The sequence below is a fragment of the Podarcis vaucheri genome (genome assembly GCF_965113315.1).
Source record: "Podarcis vaucheri genome assembly, chromosome: 4".
NCBI classification, from domain to species: Eukaryota; Metazoa; Chordata; class Lepidosauria; order Squamata; family Lacertidae; genus Podarcis; species Podarcis vaucheri.
The window spans coordinates 61,764,801-61,783,988 of record NC_138762.1 but is presented as its reverse complement, the minus strand read 5'-3'; the positions used below and the strand labels follow the sequence as shown (position 1 = coordinate 61,783,988).

At 39.5% G+C, this 19,188-nt stretch overlaps 1 protein-coding gene across 2 annotated transcripts in view; it reads right to left on the bottom strand.

The window, feature by feature from the left end:
• The window catches only part of RPGR (retinitis pigmentosa GTPase regulator), a gene marked incomplete at its 5' end in the record, with an annotated part of 37,373 nt that extends 18,217 nt beyond the window's left edge, over positions 1 to 19,156 (bottom strand). For both annotated transcript variants that reach the window (XM_082219946.1, XM_082219947.1), the window contains 13 exons: positions 1,848 to 1,913; positions 2,959 to 3,065; positions 5,193 to 5,379; positions 6,051 to 6,236; positions 7,039 to 7,163; positions 8,917 to 9,072; positions 10,497 to 10,655; positions 11,343 to 11,492; positions 12,614 to 12,772; positions 14,073 to 14,135; positions 15,192 to 15,284; positions 17,161 to 17,286; positions 18,982 to 19,156. In XM_082219946.1, coding sequence (XP_082076072.1) covers positions 1,848 to 1,913; positions 2,959 to 3,065; positions 5,193 to 5,379; positions 6,051 to 6,236; positions 7,039 to 7,163; positions 8,917 to 9,072; positions 10,497 to 10,655; positions 11,343 to 11,492; positions 12,614 to 12,772; positions 14,073 to 14,135; positions 15,192 to 15,284; positions 17,161 to 17,286; positions 18,982 to 19,156 — 1,752 coding nt within the window. The remainder of the gene's footprint in view (positions 1 to 1,847; positions 1,914 to 2,958; positions 3,066 to 5,192; positions 5,380 to 6,050; positions 6,237 to 7,038; positions 7,164 to 8,916; positions 9,073 to 10,496; positions 10,656 to 11,342; positions 11,493 to 12,613; positions 12,773 to 14,072; positions 14,136 to 15,191; positions 15,285 to 17,160; positions 17,287 to 18,981) is intronic.
• Between the last annotated feature and the right edge of the window lie 32 nt (positions 19,157 to 19,188).

The following is a 19,188-nucleotide window of genomic DNA, read 5'->3' as shown; positions in this document are numbered from 1 at the left end:
CATCTTCTTCCCCTACTCCCACTTCTTCCTCCCTTGTCTCTTCTTCCTTCTCCCTCTCTTCACTCTTGCTCTCTTTTTCTTTCTCCTCTTCCACCCATTCATTCTTCTCTTGCTCCTCCTCTACCACCTCAATCTCCTTTACAAATTCACCCTCCTCTATGTTTTCATATTTTTCTTCCATTACAGCCTCATCTATATCTTCTTCTTCTGCTTCTTCCTCTTGCAGTTCAAAATCTGTGTCAACTTTCCCTTCTTCCACCTCATTCTCTGGCCTATCCACATTTTCTGCTTTAGGCTGCATTTTAACTTCTTCATCTCTGTCGATGGCTACGGGGTCATCTTCTTTATTTGATTCATTTTCACCTTCTTCTCCTTCAGATTCTACTTCACTGTCATTTTTTCCATCTTGCTTCTCCTCTTCGTTTTCAGCTTCTTCTACAACCACTCCACATTCTTCATTGTCTTGCCTGCTTTCAAGATTCTCTTCTTCTAACTTGGCAGCCTTATCTGAACTATCTATATTTTCATTCTCTTCACTCTGAGCTTGATTACTGGTATCTTCAAAACACTCCTTTTCTTTATTTTGCTCCTTCTCCCAATTTATATTTCTGTTTTCTACATCCATTTCTCTCTTTGTTATTTTGCCATAATTAAACTGGTTTATCTGAAGAACATATTTTGCTGACTCATTACTAGTTTCCTCACTTGAAGATGATGACACAGTTACTGCTGTTTGCTTCATAAATATCTCCTTGTGTTTAAACTCTCTCTGTTTTTCATTGTTTTCTTTACCTTGCACATATATTTTGCCATATTTATCAGATTTCACTACTTTAGCTTCTGCTTTATTTTCCTGGCAATCCACATAGTGTTTTTCTATCATACCATCACTAGCATGGCTGAATGGCAGCTCCTGAGGGGTTGAATTTACTTGGTCCAATTTTCCCTTTTTTGCTACTTTAAATTCTTTTTTAATAGTCTGGTCAGTGTCAGGCTTCATTGCCCTATCAGTAATGGCCTGTGCAGACTTACTTTTTGAGTACTTTTTACCAGCTTTAATTTTCCTCACAAAAGCATCGTAAAAACTTTTTTCTAAATTGGGATCCTTTCCTAGACACTCTGAATGTGTAGGTTCCACCTGAGAAGATGCACCACCCAATTCCAGAACCTTCTGAACTCTAGGAGGAACAGACTCTTTCATCCCACCCTTACCATGAATATCCAGTTTCCCATTTTTATTTTTCTTCTACTCCGCATGGGAAGCAAGAAAGAAAAGGGGGAACAAAAGAAAGGAGAGTGTTACAAATAAAATGAGAGGAAGACAAAAGGCAAATAAATCAGAACATGAAAAGGGAACATAAGCAGCTTGACAGGATGGAAGCGGATCATAAATGAAGGTAACATAAAAGATGAAGAAGAAAATGGGCAAGATTCAGAGAAGCATAAGCACAATTCCACTTGCACAGCAGGATTCTTCTGCCCGCTTTCCCATTGCAAGCCCCTGATGAAAAAGTATACTGCTCAAAATAATTTTAAAAATAACAACAATGTATATAAACCTTTCGCTAGTAATAAGCAGAAAAGCAACCTGGTGTGGGGAAAGATTTGCCCTTATCCTAATACGTTCCCGGAAAAAAAAGATGCATTAAATTATTTTGTGTGACAACTCTTTAAAGCATATTTAAAATTTACCTGTTTTGGTGTTTTTTAAAACTAGAATCAGTAGAGTTACTGTAGTTAATGTTTTATAGCAACAGGAAAGATAACCACATTTTAGATAAAATATTTTTTTTTAAAAAATAAACAAATAAATAAAAAGATAAAATACATATATAAATTGGCAGTACCTTCTGTTTTTGTACTGGTGCTAACTCTAAGGAATGGTCAACGGGATTCACTCTCATCACGTGGGTCTGGAAAGTATTTTAATGAGAGTAGTAAATAACAGCAACTAGCTAACAAAATAGCATTAGATACACATTCATGAACTCTGCTTTTTAACCAGAAGATCTCAACATACCTTCCAGACTAACAGCCTGATGCCCAAAGTACCAGAATTATAGCAATGTAAGAATCTGTCTTCTGCCTGGTAGAACAAGTTGCCTATCTAGCCCATTACTGTCTACTGTGAGGGGTACCAGCTCTCCAAGATCTCAGGCAGAGGTCTTCTCCATCCCCTCCTACCTGATCCTTTTAACTAACTAATGCAAAGCATTTACCCAGAACTATGCAAATTTTCTTGCTACCTAAATACTACACTACAGAGGTCCCCAGTAAAACCAAAGTGGACTTGGGTTTGTGCACCACACCCTCCCTCTCCAGCAGTTGCAAGGAGACTGGAAGTTCTTGATTCAGTTTTTAAGAAACCACAGTTTAGTGTTAAGTTTCCAAGCTAAACTGTGGCTAGACTTAACTTCTGTTTACTAAAACAGGTCTACTTTGTAACAGTTTTCATGAAGTTGAGTCGTTTTAATAAACCATAGTGAAAATTAATCAGTTTATATATAGGCTGGTCATAGTGTTAAACTGCGATTAACTGAAAACAGATGTGAATGTTTTTGATCTCCTCATGGTCATACTGGAGAAGAGGAGGAAGGTGTTGCACAAGCCCATGGCCCATTCCTGAAACACTAAACCATAGTTGAGCATTATGTCCATATTAAACCATTTTTTCTCTATGTTGTAACTGTGGAGTATGGAAGTGGCCCAGGAAATATTCCTGTGCTCTTCCTGCTGTTGCTACTGCCACCAGACACTCCACAGGAAAACAGTTATACCTCAGCCACAAACCAAAGTATAAATACAATCACTAGTAGTAGATGTGTTTGTGGGAGGGGGTTGTTGGTTTGTGGGATGTTTTGTCCGTGTTTTTATCATGTATTTTGTGCTTTTATATTGTATTTTTACGTTGTGAGCCCCCTGAGATCTGTGGAGACAAAATAAATAAATAAATATTACCATATTCAAGACATCTGTGGTGCTCCCAAGGGTTCTACCCTCATTTTCATCTGAATCATCTTCTGTTGAGCTCTCTTCTGCATCATTTTCCCCCTCTTTCTTATCTCCTTTAAAACAAAATACAGGATATACAGTTATTCATGTGTGCACTTATTTGAGGAAAAGGAAGTCTGGATGCTCCTCTAATTACCGAGAAAGAACTGAAACAGAAGGGTTCCTGGCAGTCCCAACTGGCAGGACGAGTAATCTTGTTTCAGTAAATACAATAAAAGGAAGAATGTGTTTTCTGCCCATAATGATGCCTGCATATTTTGCTTGCCCTATGGGTCAAATGACAGCAAATATGGAGGTGGGGAGGCTTATTTAATTGAGAAAAGCAAGCAAAAAAGCACAGAGACCCCATTCACAGATCTCTCATGGCCCAGTTCACGTGTCTGGTTAAACAATAGTTAATGGTTTACCATGAACATGCAGTCTGGGCCACTTTTCTCCTTCCTACTAGCACATGGGAGGAAAAAACCACAGACCATGACTTTATGTTATGTCTGAAGCAGATATAGCAGCTTGTTTTGCTCAAACAAACCACAATCCGTAAGTCAAAAGCAAAACTTAAGTACAGATCTTGGTTTGTATGGAGCAAAGCAAACTACAGTCTCTGGTCCAGACATAATGCTAAGCCTGGGATTGTAGTTTCTTCTGAACACTCAGATTGGCATGCTCACAGTAAACTATAAGCTAAGTTTTCAGTGGCAGGCAAATGAGGCCATGGTGCAAAGAAAAAAATTCCAATCACATATCCCTGCCCAGGTTATGTAGATGTATTGCACTTGTCCTGTCTTTATGTTGCTCAGTATTACAACTGAGGCAGGCTTAAGCAGTATGTGGACCGAGAACTCCCAGAAGTGCAAGCTGGATTTCGAAGGGGCAGAGGAACCAGAGACCAAATTGCAAACATGCGCTGGATTATGGAGCAAGCTAGAGAGTTCCAAAAAGACATCTACTTCTGCTTTATCCACTATGCAAAAGCCTTTGACTGTGTCGACCACAGCAAACTATGGCAAGTTCTTAAAGAAATGGGAGTGCCTGATCACCTCATCTGTCTCCTGAGAAATCTCTCTGTGGGACAAGAAGCTACAGTTAGAACTGGATATGGAACAACTGATTGGTTCAAAATTGGGAAAGGAGTACGGCAAGGCTGTATATTGTCTCCCTGCTTATTTAACTTATATGCAGAATTCATCATGCGAAAGGCTGGGCTGGATGAATCCCAAACCGGAATTAAGATTGCCGGAAGAAATATCAACAACCTCAGATATGCAGATGACACAACCTTGACGGCAGAAAGTGAGGAGGAATTAAAGAACCTTTTATTGAGGGTGAAAGAGGAGGGCGCAAAATATGGTCTGAAGCTCAACATCAAAAAAACGAAGATCATGGCCACTGGGCCCATCACCTCCTGGCAAATAGAAGGGGAAGAAATGGAGGCAGAGAGAGATTTTACTTTCTTGGGCTCCATGATCACTGCAGATGGTGACAGCAGTCACGAAATTAAAAGATGCCTGCTCCTTGGGAGAAAGGCGATGGCAAACCTAGACAGCATCTTAAAAAGCAGAGACATCACCTTGCCAACAAAGGTCCGTATAGTTAAAGCCATGGTTTTCCCAATAGTAATGTATGGAAGTGAGAGCTGGACCATAAAGAAGGCTGATTGCTGAAGAATTGATGCTTTTGAATTATGGTGATGGAGGAGACTCTTGAGAGTCCCATGGACTGCAAGAAGATCAAACATATCCATTCTTAAGGAAATTAGCCCTGAATGCTCACTGGAAGGACAGATTTTGACGCTGAGGCTCCAATACTTTGGCCACCTCATGAGAAGAGAAGACTCCTTGGAAAAGACCCTGATGTTGGGAAAGGGCACAAGGAGAAGGGGATGACAGAGGACGAGATGGTTGGACAGTGTTCTCGAAGCTACAAACATGAGTCTGACCAAACTGTGGGAGGCAGTGGAAGACAGGAGTGCCTGGCGTGCTCTGGTCCATGGGGTCACGAAGAGTCGGACACGACTAAACGACTAAACAACAACAACAACAACATTACAACTGATTATTTAATCTGCAAGTGAGACTCTAAGTGATAACTGCATTGCAGTTTTAAGGACCCCTGATGCTCAAAACCCCCCACAAATGATTTATAGGAGCATAACAGAAACTGGTGATAAAAAAATTGTTTACCTGTTTCACCATCCAAAGCAGATTGGGTGCCTTGACTTCCATCAGCTGCCTCTGAGTCAAGGTGGTTTGATCTGAGTACACCAAGGGGGAGAGTGTTGCTGATGGCACAGGATGCAAGCTTTGAAGGACCTTCTCCTAGTGGAGGAAGTGTTCGTACCAGCCGGCTAACCTGTTCCGGTGATTTGTCCTTGTGAAAGGGTGAAAAGAAAGCATAGCAGCTTTTGAGTCACTTCAAGGTAACCAATAAAGGACAGTGATACAATGAGGGGTAGATTGAGGGCAGTGTTTGCTTTTCATTTCCCTAGAATGAGCGCTGTGAATCTGCCTACAGTGCAGTAATGCTTGAAGTCAGGAAATCATCTACAATGTGTGCTGGATCTTCCCTGGCCAGATTCAGGCCGGATGAAAATACCAAGGCTATAGTAAGTTCAAACTGCATGTATAAGTAAAACTACAATCATGCAAGTTAGAGGCTGCACCTACTGTTCAGTTAAAGAAAGACATAATAAAGGAATTATTACCACAATAAATTACCAGTCAACTACAGCATGGAAGTTTGATGTGCTATTTATTTATTTACTTATAATGCAGATATTTTCATAGCACTCTTCAAATAAAAAAAAAAAACTTAGGGAGGATTTACCATCTTGGATCTCAGTACTTTATTGTAGAGCTGCCTGGAGATTTTAATATTGAAAGTCAAGCAGTTCTCCTCCAAGTGTTTCCTAGTGAATCTCTTGGCCTTTGGCATATAGAGCCTGCACTGCCCCCGATGGTGATTTGTGGCATAGCAACTAGGTGTGATCATGTTGTCTTTTGACGTTTTTTGAAGCTCAGTAGAAACAGTTTAAAATATACCTTTGCTCTCCGCCGCAAGCGTGCCGATAACGTCCGATGGAAGGTATCTATTACTAATGCATCTCCACCCACTTCAGAGACCACAGCAGACAAGTGGTGTTCCTTTTGGTCTGACACATGACTTTCACCCAGTTCTTTAGGCCTCGGTGTGGCAAAAACTAGCATGTGACAACCACCACAGGAGACCTACAGTACAAAGTCAATGCAGGGATTAATGGAGGCTGTAAACTTTGCAGGTACATAGGAAGGGGAAACCTAAGCAGAAAGTACACTCCTAATGATTTGGTACAATCTTCAGAACTTTCACCATTACGGTCCCTCAACACATGTTATGCATCATTTCCAAATCATAGTATTTTGAGCAAGGTCAACGTGACAAATATGAGACTCTAAATGGAAAGAAATGAGATACTGGTGTGAGGTTACCATTTGGTGGTGCTCTTTTTCTAAGTGATTGTCTCAGGGAGACTTAACTCACTCACTCTCACTCTGTCTGTGAAGCAATTGCGGAAGGGATAGAAACAGTATGCCTTTTTGGCAAACTTATTTTGATACCTCACCCTAATATGATTATTTTGGCAAAATAGCGACAGGCTGGGCGTAGCCTTGATGTGAAAAAATCCATTAAGTAGCAAGGTTTATATCGCAACTGCTATACGGAAATCTAAGAATCTGCTGTAGAATCTAAGAAATTTCCTTAAAGATGTTCATTTCTTCAAGTAGTTTACAGTGCACACAGTGCAGCACTGGCTTTGATCACAAAGAAACACCTCATACAAATCTATTTTTCTATCTAAACAGAAAAAGTAAATCAATTATTTAAAAAAAAAACATACCAAGAAATACAAATGTATCCAGTGCTTATCTACAATTAAAAAATATAGCATGGTATAAATATATGGATGACCTCTAAATATGGTACCTTTAAGTACAACATGAGATATACTGAATTAGTATTTCAGAGCATGAAGAAAAAATGAGGCCTTACCGACTGTATAGCAAACCCCAAAAAATTGGAACACAGCGTAGGAAAAAACTGATTTGTGTAATTTTCTTCCCCAAGCCCTAATTTGCCATGCCGTCCATCTCCAAAGGTGTACATAAGGCCATTCTCTAAATGTGGAGAAAGAAGCATGTTTACTAACATGTAATGCAGCAGTGTGTAAAAAGCAGTGGGTGAAGCCACAACAACTAATTAGAAAGGAGAATGACTTTCTTTCCAAGAGCAAAAATTCTGAAATAAGTATTTCAACCTGTAACATAGGTTTTTCCGCTAGAGGAAGGAAAACGACAACAAAAAAGTTAATCTGGCTAATGTAAAACATACAGCTATGAAAATGATGTTCATAATATTATTACAATTGAATGTTTTGGAATGCTGACATTCTCAAGTTTTCCATGTCAATTGCTTCCTAATGGAACCATTGAACCAGTAAAAATAAGGAGTTAGTGCTCAAAGTATCAAGAGTAGATATTGTATTCTAGCCTTCAGGATTACCCCGCTTCCTCAAGTTTACCTTAAAAACCCGAACATCTATTTACAACGCAGGTATTAACCCTTCAATATTAAATCTTCATCAACCACTAGGACCATTAAGGCCATGAAAAATGGACAGTTACTGAGCCAAATCTATAGGAAGTACATACGAGCTGATTAAACTAGAGAAGGCAAGCTGATCAGAAAATAGATTTGCAGCAGAAAAACCGCTAGCATCATTAGCAGAAGGGTCATGTATCTTCTGAATTACATTAATTATGCTAAAATAAAATTAGCATACGAACAGGAAAACACATCTGGTGAATATATTTATTGCACAGTGTGGAGATTTTTTTCAGTGATCTTGATGACTTCATTAAATTAAGATGTATATTCACTATTGGTAACTGAGTACTACAAGCCAGATTTTGCACTCTTCTGAAAAAAAGTGCTTCCCATTAAGCCTGTCTAATCACTTCAGCAGCTGCCACTGATATTCTTGCCTGGTTCGCAATTTCCATTAAAATCATAAGATTGGGTTAAATCACACATATGCATCATGAACCCATGGATTCCCATTCTAATTTGTAGGCATACCACAGTTTGTCCAGTTCAGACTTAATTACCAATTATGGCTTGCCTGCACCAGGGAGTATGTCAGAGCATGTGAAGGAGACATTGTGGAGGAAAGAACACACAAACCTCAAGCAGAACCCAACGCTCAGCCCATGGTTTGGCCACTGAAGATGAACCAAGCAAATGTCACTGCAATACTCACACCAGAGAGTATACCCCATTGAATTTACTGAGATCCATTTTGAGGAGGCAAGTATAGGACTGTGCTGTACATGTTGCATGGCTTTTTGTTTTGTTTAATAAACTACATATAGATAAGAATTACTATGAAATACATTTAAGACCACCAGGGTCTTGTCACCTCCATTTATACATATTTAATATTTGGTAACTTTTAAAATCTCATAGTCATATCCTTCCCCCATTCCACCAAAAGGACACTCTTACCACGCTTTCCTGAACCGCAAACAAATACAAACACATATTCTTCCAAGTCCCCCTGTTGCTTAAGGCTCCGTTAAACTCAGAAATGCCCCTTCAGCAGGAACAACTGATTCAAACAATAGAAGAATTCCTTTCTTCAATGGTACTCCCCTGGAGTTTCTGTTTATATAACTTGCCCGTAGCCCCAGAGGGTCCCTTTCAGCTGTTCTGAGTCTTAATTTGAGAAAAATTTATTTTAAATGTTTCACAGGAAAAGTTTTACGTATCTCTTTGTGACCTGGCAGATTTAAAAATAGGAAAAATTTGTATTATGCACAAAAATACACCAATAGCATTGCAAATACATTTCATAGCTAACCGCATACATACCTGTTACTAAAGCTGTATGATTTTCCCCACTGGCAATGTTACAGATTTTATGCTTTCTCAAACAATCCACTATCTTTGGTTCAGAAATTTCAAAAATAAATGTACCATGTCCAAGCTGCCCATATTGGCCAAGGCCAAATGTGTAGACCTTCCCCTCTGAAAAACATACATGGGATTAATATTCTATCCATAGTCTTCCATCCTCCAAGTTTCCTAGTGCACACTGCTCAAAAGTTCCCATGCTGTTCCTCCCCAATTCCTGGCATGCCGAAGAATGTGACTTGTCATGTCATCTGAACACAGGTATGTCTCTTCCAACCATCAATGAGTAGTTGAGTAGTAACGAAGAATTGCTCTTCATTTTCTGCTTGTGGTTTGGGGGAAACAACATTTCATATGTCTACTGCACAACAGCAGGAGTGAAGGTGGAGCACCACTGGAACCGAGCAGCATGAACCAACATGCAATGTGTTCACACTAAACCACATTTTGTTTTAGCCTATAGTTCAATGTGATGTGTACACCAGGCCTTGTACTTAAAAATAAAAGTAATGAGAGATTTTTTAAAATGAGAATAACCAATATATTTAAACCCATAAATATCATTGTAAGAATATCATATTACATAACCCAAAATATTATACTAAATAAAATCTTAAAGCTCCCTCTGCTGGAAGATACAGAAGCAAAAAAACAAGGAAACAAAATAAAACCACACCTCTTTAAAAGCCTCAGTAAGAGGGTTAGATGTTATTTAGAACAGTAAACACTTTTACCCCTATTCGCTTATGAAGGGTCTAGTCTCACTAACATCTCAGCCTAGTTGTCAGTAATAGGAATCAACCAGAACACATAGGATTCAGCCTAAGTAGTAGCATGTCAAAGACCTGAGTGTTGTTGTCTTTTCACTGTCTCTGCTTTGGTTATGTAAAATGACCACCAGACTGACAGCTAAATTAGTTACTAGTTCTAGTTCTGTGCATACATGCAAATGGTGTAAACCGAGCACTAAAACCCTACATCATATAAGAGGACCACTGATCATATGCAGATCCACACCATACATTTAAATCACATAATATGTACATTTAATGCCCATGACTTCCCCCAAGGAATCCTGGGAACTATACTTTGTTAAGGATGCTGGGAACTTCTGTGTGGGGAAAACCACAGTTCCCAAGAACCTTTGGGGGAAACTCAGGTGCTTTAAATATGTGTTGAAAGTGCATTAAATGTATGGTGTGGACCTGCCTCTAGACAGATGCTTCACATTGTCCCTTTTCTTAGCCAATTCTGCCCCTTCTTCCATCACTTTTAAATAACCTTTCTTTACTTAGTTTTGCTCTACAATTTCCATCACTACATCCATTTGCCACTGACACCTTGTGAATTAATTTTGCTAAATTATTTCCACAGAAAATAAGCAGCTATTTTATAATCGTCTCCACCATCTTTGACATACAGCATCCAATATGCTAAGTCATATGTAGGTGGACCATTTAAATGTGTGGATTCAGCAGTTTAGGATTGTGGGGATTGAAACACAAGCCCACAATTTAAGGAGCAAGAAGCTAGTATACCTGCAAGCACTACTGTGTGTCCTCCTCCACAGGCAACCTTATTGGCCCTACCAGAAATTCCAGAAACAAGTTGTGGGACCTTGTAGTTTTTCAGTTGCTCTTTTGAAATACCCAGTTTTCCATTCTCAGGCTCCCCAAAAGTATAAAGTTCTCCATCTCCTGTAAGAAAGCAACATAGCAGCAAGACTGAGACTAAGGCTAGGACAAAAGAGGCATTTATTTGCGTATCTCCTTTATGACAAATGCGTGCTCTGGTCCATGGGGTCACGAAGAGTCGGACACGACTAAACGACTAAACAACAACAACATAAGACAGGGTTGTATTTAAACTTAAACACACCACCACTTTATTTTTAGTTTACAGGTCCATCACTAGATTAGTTTATTCATCATCATCATCATCATCATCAAACTATATTGCAACAACTCTGCACAAATTGCAGAAAGATCAGATTACAGAAATAAATTCATTACCAGCTTTATATGACTACAGATCTTATTCCAACAGTCAATAAATTCCATTTCCATTTCCCCACTACAGTAGTTAATGCTCAAAATCCATACCTTCTATGTACAGAATCTGTCAGTTTATTTATCTCAGCTATCTGTATGTTAAGGATTATGTTTTCCCCAAATAATAAGCCCAAACCACTTTTGCAGAGATTAATAGGTTCATGATCAATACTTTATAAGAGTCTGACCACCACCAAATTAGTAGCATATATCCAAGCAAAAACAGAATCCCAACTCAGGTAATCTAATCCCACACTACTGTAACGGGCATAATCGGATTTAATGATTGAAAGTACACCATACCTCTGCATCACTCCAGATTTCCACACTTACGTGTTATTAAGGCGGAGTGGTAGTATCCACAAGAGATCCAGGAAACGGGTTTACCAACATCCACTTGATGAGGAACATATGCATTAGCTTCATCAGCCAAACCAATTTGTCCTTCGGAATTGTCCCCCCACACAAAAAGCTGTCCATCCTCTTAAAAGAAAAGAGAGTTTTGTAAGTGTATTATTTACTTATTTAAATAAGTTGGCTTTACAAAACCCAGGATCCATGATCTAGTGGCCACGCAAGTCCTATTCAGGGCTTACGTGGCCACTGCATCATGGCTGCTGTGCTTTGCAAAACCCCTTTCCCTCCACATGTTTGAGGGCAACTGTATGAAGCACAGAGCCTACTTCTACCCATGTGGGCTCCCCATGCAGTTTAGAATCCTGATTTCCAGCATTCTACATCATGCAGAAGTCTCCATGAGACACTCACCACTGAAATTGTGCAGGGCGACTGAAATGAGGTTGTGGAGCTAGCAAACCCCACACATGGTATTTCCAATTTACAGCAACACCTCAATATTGTGATTCCTGAAATGCAGTCCTTGCAATACAACATAGGGTGCTTTAAACCCTAGGAATTTGGTGGAGGGGATTTTAAAAGCATCTTGTAATATAGTATATGAAATGATAGAGAGCTGAATTTCAAAAATCACAGTAAAAACTTCACTAGAACCACGACCCCCCCCCCAATAAGAAACAGCATGTTGTATCTGGAAACAGATTGCTAAATGCTATACCTTCCTATCTAAACTTATTTGTCTCTTAAATCAAGACAGCAAGGAAATTAAATTACACAGAAAATGGCTACATTTAGGAGCAGTTCAATGTGAAAGCTAGGAGACTGTGGTAGTCAAACTGTCAAGCTACAAAGGACCTACGAAGACACCCTTGAATATAAATATATGCTATTATACACCTAAATAGGTTCATAATATTTGGATACTCACAAAACATTTCCCTAAAATTATAGGAAAACCCAATAAATAACTGTAGGGCAGGATACTTTCCAAAAAGTTAAGCAAAGCATTTGCTGTTCAGTGATGTACCTCAGTCAAGAACTAGGAACCAAGTAAGGATGTTTCTGGAAACTTGTATCAAAATCGCCAACATTTTCACCTAGTATTTGCAACAATACATTTGTCCTTCGATATATGCAAAGTGAATTTTTTATCAGGCTTCCACAAATGTCAACTGGAAAATATAAAAGGCCTCAAATAACACACACACACACACACACACAACATTTGTGTTAGCTGTTGGGCTCACCAGTTAGTGCTGCTGACGTGTAGGATCCAGCTGCCAGTTGTTTGATCTTGTGCTGGTTACTAAAAAAACTAATTAGATGAAATGTGCTTCTTTCCTCTGTGTCACCTAATCCCAACTGCCCTTCACTGTTACCTCCAGCAGCATATACATTTCCTTGTTCTGCACACAGAAAAGCACATGTAGAATAAGCACACTCTCATCTGAAGCAACAGCAAAACCTAAAAAAATCAGACCAGCTCATGTTTATTTTCACCCATGTACAAAAGGTCAATCCCTGGTGCCCTCAAATGCTCAAAGTCTGCCTGTAGAAATTCCTATTTAAGTTCTTAAGAATCATCGCTCTGCAGCAGGATTCTACATTCCAAAAATATACTACTGGAATATGCATAACATAGTAAAAGTAGTTTCTGCTCATGGCTGGAAATCAATATTTACAATTAGGAATGACTCGTTTTGTTCCTTCCCTTCTAAACAGAAGGAAAAGAACCTCGGAGATAGACAATTTGCAATGGGGCTGAGGAAGCTGTAGTTCAGCAACATCCGAAGATTCACAATTTAGCCCCCCTGCGCTACAGGTAAAGGCTCAGCTAGCAATGAGAATCAATTAGCATGTGTACTCAGGCCAAAGTTAATTAAATGCAATCTTGCTCGAACATACAAACTACAAATGTTAATGACGGGCATTAAATTAATTAACCACAACATGTGCCTTTCCCATGTTTAACCTGACACCTTTGGTCCTGATTAAAATGCATTCATGTTTAATGACAAATGTACATCATTTACAAGGGAAGACATAAGAATGGCAATCGGATCCAAATATTTTCAAAATTATTCATTTCACAACATTACTGAAGACTTTAAATTCTACCGTGATAAGGAAAGGAGAATTTCCTATAGATGATAAATGTCTTGCAGGAATTTATCGACAGGAGCTACCTTGCATATTTCCATCTCAGTAGGATGGCAGCATCAGATTTACTACCTGAATTCACAATAAGAAAACAGCCGACTTCCTTGCTATTACCATCTCCACAGAAAGATCTATCTAACCAGAGGTTTATTTGGGTTAACCACACTGAACAGGTTAGCTACTGCTAAGCAAATCTTATCCAAGATATTGTTTTTAAAAAATCAGCTCTATTAAGGATAGTTGAAAATTATTCAGTGAGGATTAGGGAGGGTCACAACTTAGATGTAGATCACATACTATGATTGCATACAGATGACATTTAGTCACAGAATTTTCTAGTTAATGAATTTCAGATGACAAGGCTGTCTCGGGCCTTAGGAAAGGTGCAGCCAGTCAAATCTGGCCATTTTACAGCAGATGGACCAAGTGTCTTTTTGAATATAAAAGGTGCACATAATGGGTTTTTTTTTAAGGTTCTGACTATTTCTTAGAATGTGCACAGAAAGCGGTCATAAGATATTTGATGTGCAAATATAGATGACGTACCTGTATAAATCAAGGTGTGGTTCCTCCCGCAAGCAGCTAGTTTTACTTTTTCTGGTTTTAAAGCTGAGGATTAAATAGACAGTGGTTACCATTTTTTAAAAAAATATTGTTGAATATATTAAGCTCCAACTTTACATACCTCCAATCAGTGGTAAGTGGAAAAATGGCAAAAAGCTAGACCTTCCATACTCCAGTCTAGAAGTTACCAGCATGGAACCCACAGGTGCGCATTAGCCACTGAAATTAGGTTTGAACTCATTCTAGAGCAACCAACACAATAGTTTGCAATGTATTATTGGCTGCGGTTTTTCCATTTTGCAAATTTGCCCATAGAACCTGTTCTAATTCAGTGACATTTTTATAATAATAATGGATCATTAAGGCTGCAGTCTTATACACACTTAACCTGGGAGTAAATCAAGGCTGATACTCTTTGCTTACTCGTTTCTGGCCAGAAACGAACCAAAACATTGATTTTTCACTCCTCATCCTCTTAGTTTAAACCACAGGAAACAGCACATGTCCTGTTATTTAGGATGGGCTTGTAACATAAAAGAAGGCATATTTTCAAATAGATTTATTTCCATACTTCAGGAGAAAACGTTGGATTGTCAAATACCTTAAATCTTAAAATGATGGGAGAAATAAAAATGCTATGCATTTTGTCAAGAGTTAGAGCTATATTAGTTTTTTCTTTGCCTTAAATAAAAAATGTACATGAAAATAATTTATCAGTGTCTACAAAAGAAACCCCCCTTGCTTTGTAAAGTTTATTTGTTGCTAAAAAAACTCGCATGTATCTTCTTCTTCTTTAGCTTTTTCTACTATTTCATAAATCGTAGTTGAAAGGCTATGTCTGTGGTTATATTCTAACTGTGGTTATTTCAATTCTCAAAAGCCTTTTGTTTTCCTCTCTCTCTCTCTCTCTCTCTCTCTTAAATAAAGTGGAGCAATAGCTGTTAAAAGTTCTCATATGAAAATTGTGCCTATGTCCCAAATGTGGTGAGAGCTATTATAGTAGTGGTGTTAGGAATCACCATAAGTATTAGCGACTGAGTTCATTCTTCTGCTCATTTTCAATTACGGCATCTGTTATAAAACCAGATATGTGAGACTAACCTTTCACGCAAGTTGGTTTGTTGACAGTATTCCTTGTTCCAAATCCTAGTTGACCCCAGTTATTGCTTCCAAACATGTAAAGTTTACCATTTTCTACAGAATATATTAAAAAAAAAAAAGAGTGATCACCAATGAGTTTGCTTTAAGGTTCTCTAAAAATGTGAAATAACTTTGGTTGGCCTTTTGCCATTGATCCTCCCCTGCTCAAATAATAATCATGTACGCTTCATATACTGCAAATTATTACCAAAACACACAGAATCATATTGTAGAGCTGGAAGCAGGGGTGCCATCTCACCCTCAGGATTGTGGGTCTCCGCTGAGCAAAGCAGATGTGCAAAGTCACAGACACTATATGCAGGCATGTGTGTGTGACGTTGCACGTCTGGATTGTGGAGGGGGGCGCTGGTGGCTTCTCCTCTCTGCAGCCAGTTAGGCACTCTTTTCCATGGTGAGGGTCTCAGACTCAGAGGTAGAGACACGCCCCCCCCCGAAACGGTGCCTCGCTTGCTGGCTGCAGAGGGCAGAGCTGAACTGCTTTTCTCTTGGAGGCAGGGCCACTGCCGCCTGGCTTTTCTCATTGATTTTTTGGGTGCCCAGCCCCCACAATTATATTATTGAGGGTGTCCAAGCACCCACGGCCCCGTGGAGCTGGCTTCAATGGTTCGAAGGGACCCTCAGGATCATCTGGGCCAACCCCCTGCAATGAAGGAATATGCAGCTGTCCCATATGGAGATTGAACTTGCAACCTTGGCATTATCAGAACCATGCTCTAACTGAGCTATCCAGGCTGACAATAATTATAAAGTCACCCCACTCTAAATAAGGTTACCAGACGTCCCCATTTCCCGGGGACAGTCCCCGGATTTACAAAGCAGTCCTCTGACAAAATCCATTTGTTTAGTGGGAAGCTGAAAAGTGTCCCCGGGTTCATTGAAAAAAATCTGGTAACCTTACTCTAACAGCCAGTGGATCCAGGATAAGGATTGTACTGTAAGTATTTTTCAAAATTGATACCAGTGGACTGGTCTCCCAAAGAGATTGTTCAGAGGATCTTTGAACATCAGCACTTGCTTTTAAGTCTTTGATCATCATATTTCAGCCAGTTCTAGTCCTGGATTAATGATGACTTGTAAACTGCATGGCTCCAGTTGCTGCTGAATTTTGGTATTATCACCAAGTATACAATTTCAAGGATCTTGTGAAATTTACTTTAGGAGTAACAATTATTGCTTTATTGCTTATTGTTTTTTGAGATTGCAAGCTGCTCTCAGAAGCTTCCCTTCTCTTGATGACAGAAAATATTGGATAAATATGTATAAAGTAAATCACTGAGAGACTGAATTTTGAATTAATCAAGAAACAGCTTTTTTATTATACATTTTCAAGTTTTTAGACCAGGGAGATGCAAACAAAGCTCATGGCACATATCTCAACATGAAATCTAAATTTCCATTTCACATTTATGTAAGTATTAGGATAATAACACTATATAAATTTAAATAAGAATGTATGGGAGTATCTTATATTGAGTTGTTTTTTTTGTCTCTGTGTGTATATCTATATATCTTTTATATATAGCTTTGTTCTTTTTCTCCCCCTTACTTTTCCTTCTTTTTTCTGTATTAGTTTATTTATTTTAAATAAATAAAACTTCCATTTCACAAACACAGGAAGGTCATGTTACCATCTTGCAAACATCATTACTTCTGTATAAACATCCAAGTCTACCTCAGGACTGGGCCTTCATAGTGCAATTCAATGCATGCTTTCTTTGACATATATCCTACTGGATACAATAGGTCTTACTCTCAAGTAAGTGGGTTCAAACAGCTACCACAGTGTGATTAGGACAGGAACCTTCACAATAAAATATTTTGAATTTGTGAAAATACTAGTACAATGCTAACTTGTTTTTCCTGAAATGCTACTACAGAAAGTAATTAAAAGAAAACCTTAAACACTAACCTGTTACAACAGAAGTGTGTTCATCTCCGCATGATATGTGAAAAGGCTTGTCATTTTTAAACCAAAACTTGCTAGGCACATTATCGGCAAATTTGCTTTTTCCAAATGTGAATACAGCACCTGATTCTAAAAAAGAAAAAATAGCCTAAATATTTCATACTAAATATTTCTATTTCATACTTTACTCCTAACAGCATTCTTTCTGAGAGAATGGCATCTGGAAGAAACCTCAAAAGTAATCTAGTTCAGCTTGGTCCTGATGCAGGAAATTCACTGCTATGGCACACTCACCTTCTGCTTAGAAATCTCTAAAAAAGGAGAGTGTATCACTTTTAGAAGCAGTATGTTCCACTGCTGAACAGCTCATGCTGTTAGAAAGTTCTTATGCTTAATCTAAAATGTTATTGTAATTTGAACCAATTGGTTGCAACCTACAAGCTGAAACGGGAAAACACGCAACTACGTAACAGCCCTTCAGGTATTTTAAGATTCCAAAATCCTTGGGTGTATTTTTCTGCCCTTGGTGTCCAAAGTTCTGCTAATATAGAGACAAATATTTTATTAAATTGTCCAAATACTTTATCAGATATGACAAGCAGTGCTGTTAGGTACAGGTGAGATTCCTTATTTCAAATTGGAAACACAAGTAGCAAGAAAACAAACAAAGGCTGCAATCCTAAACAGTTATCTCAGAGCAAACCCTACTGAACTTTTATGAGATTTGCTTCTGGGTGCGCATTAATAGTATCGCTCTGTTAAAAAGTTTTCCTGGGAGCAGGTGAGGCCAAAATTTAAAAAGTGGGAACCAGTTACTTTTAACACTTTAATTCAACGAGTCTTTGCAAATAAGAACATTTTAAGAGCTTGATGGATCAGGCCAATGGTCCATCTAATCCAGCGTCCTGTTCTCACCATGGCCAGCCTGTGGGAAGCTGGCTGGCAGGACCCAGGCAGAAGTGCACTCTCCCCTTCTGCAGTTTCCAGTAACTGGTATTCAGATGCATATTGCCTCCAACCAGGGAAACAGAGCCTAGTCATTCTGGCTAGTAGCCATGAATAGACATATCCTCCTTGAATGTGTCCAATTCTTTCTTTTTTAAAAAGCCTTCCAAGTCACACTGCCTGCTGTGGGAGCAAGTTCCGAGTTTGAGTATACAATGGTACCTCAGGTTAAGTACATAACCTGAAACTGTTCTTAACCTAAGGCACCACTTTAGCTAATGGGGCCTCCTGCTGCCGCCAGAGCACGATTTCTGTTCTTATCCTGAAGTAAAGTTCTTAACCTGAAGCACTATTTCTGGGTTAGCGGAGTCTGTAACCTGAAGCGTATGTAACCTGAGGCATACGTAACCCAAGGTACCAGTGTACACTACATGAAGAAGTGTGTGACAGGCCCTATATCTGACCTTTTAACCATTTTCCTTACTCACCTGGAATGAAACATGTGGCCTAAAAATAACGCCCTGAAATACAACGTGCCACTCTGCATAATGGGGCTGAAAACATTGAGGGCGTTTTACTTACTTGGAAATAAGTCCCTGAAGTAAATGGGACTTACTTCTGAGCAAGCACGGGCTAGGAAATGGTTCAAACTCTCCAGAGTCTGAAGCAAATTCCCTACTTCTCCCTGCCTCTACCACGCAATACGGAGGAAATAAAGAGCAAAGTGGGGGGAGAGGAGAGAAAAACAACCAGAGGCGGCGGGGAGCCTGGCGCGCGCTCGCCTCGCGGGGCCCGCCGATGACGACAGAAGCAGGCGAGGGGCGCCGGCACCAACCAACTAGCTTCCCGAGACGAGGGGGGGACGGGACTGGGACTCACCGGGCACCTGCTCCTCGGCCTCCCCCATGACAGGCTCGAGGGGGAGGCGCCTAGGAGACAGAAGGAAGCGCGAGCAGCCTGGATCCCGGAAGTAAACAAACCGCCTGCCACTAGCAACGGAGGCCGCTAGAGCAGCGACCATAGAGAGTCGCCGCAAGCCGAGGTAGAGCGTCATCTCCAAGTACCATAGAGGTTTTCATTTTAAAA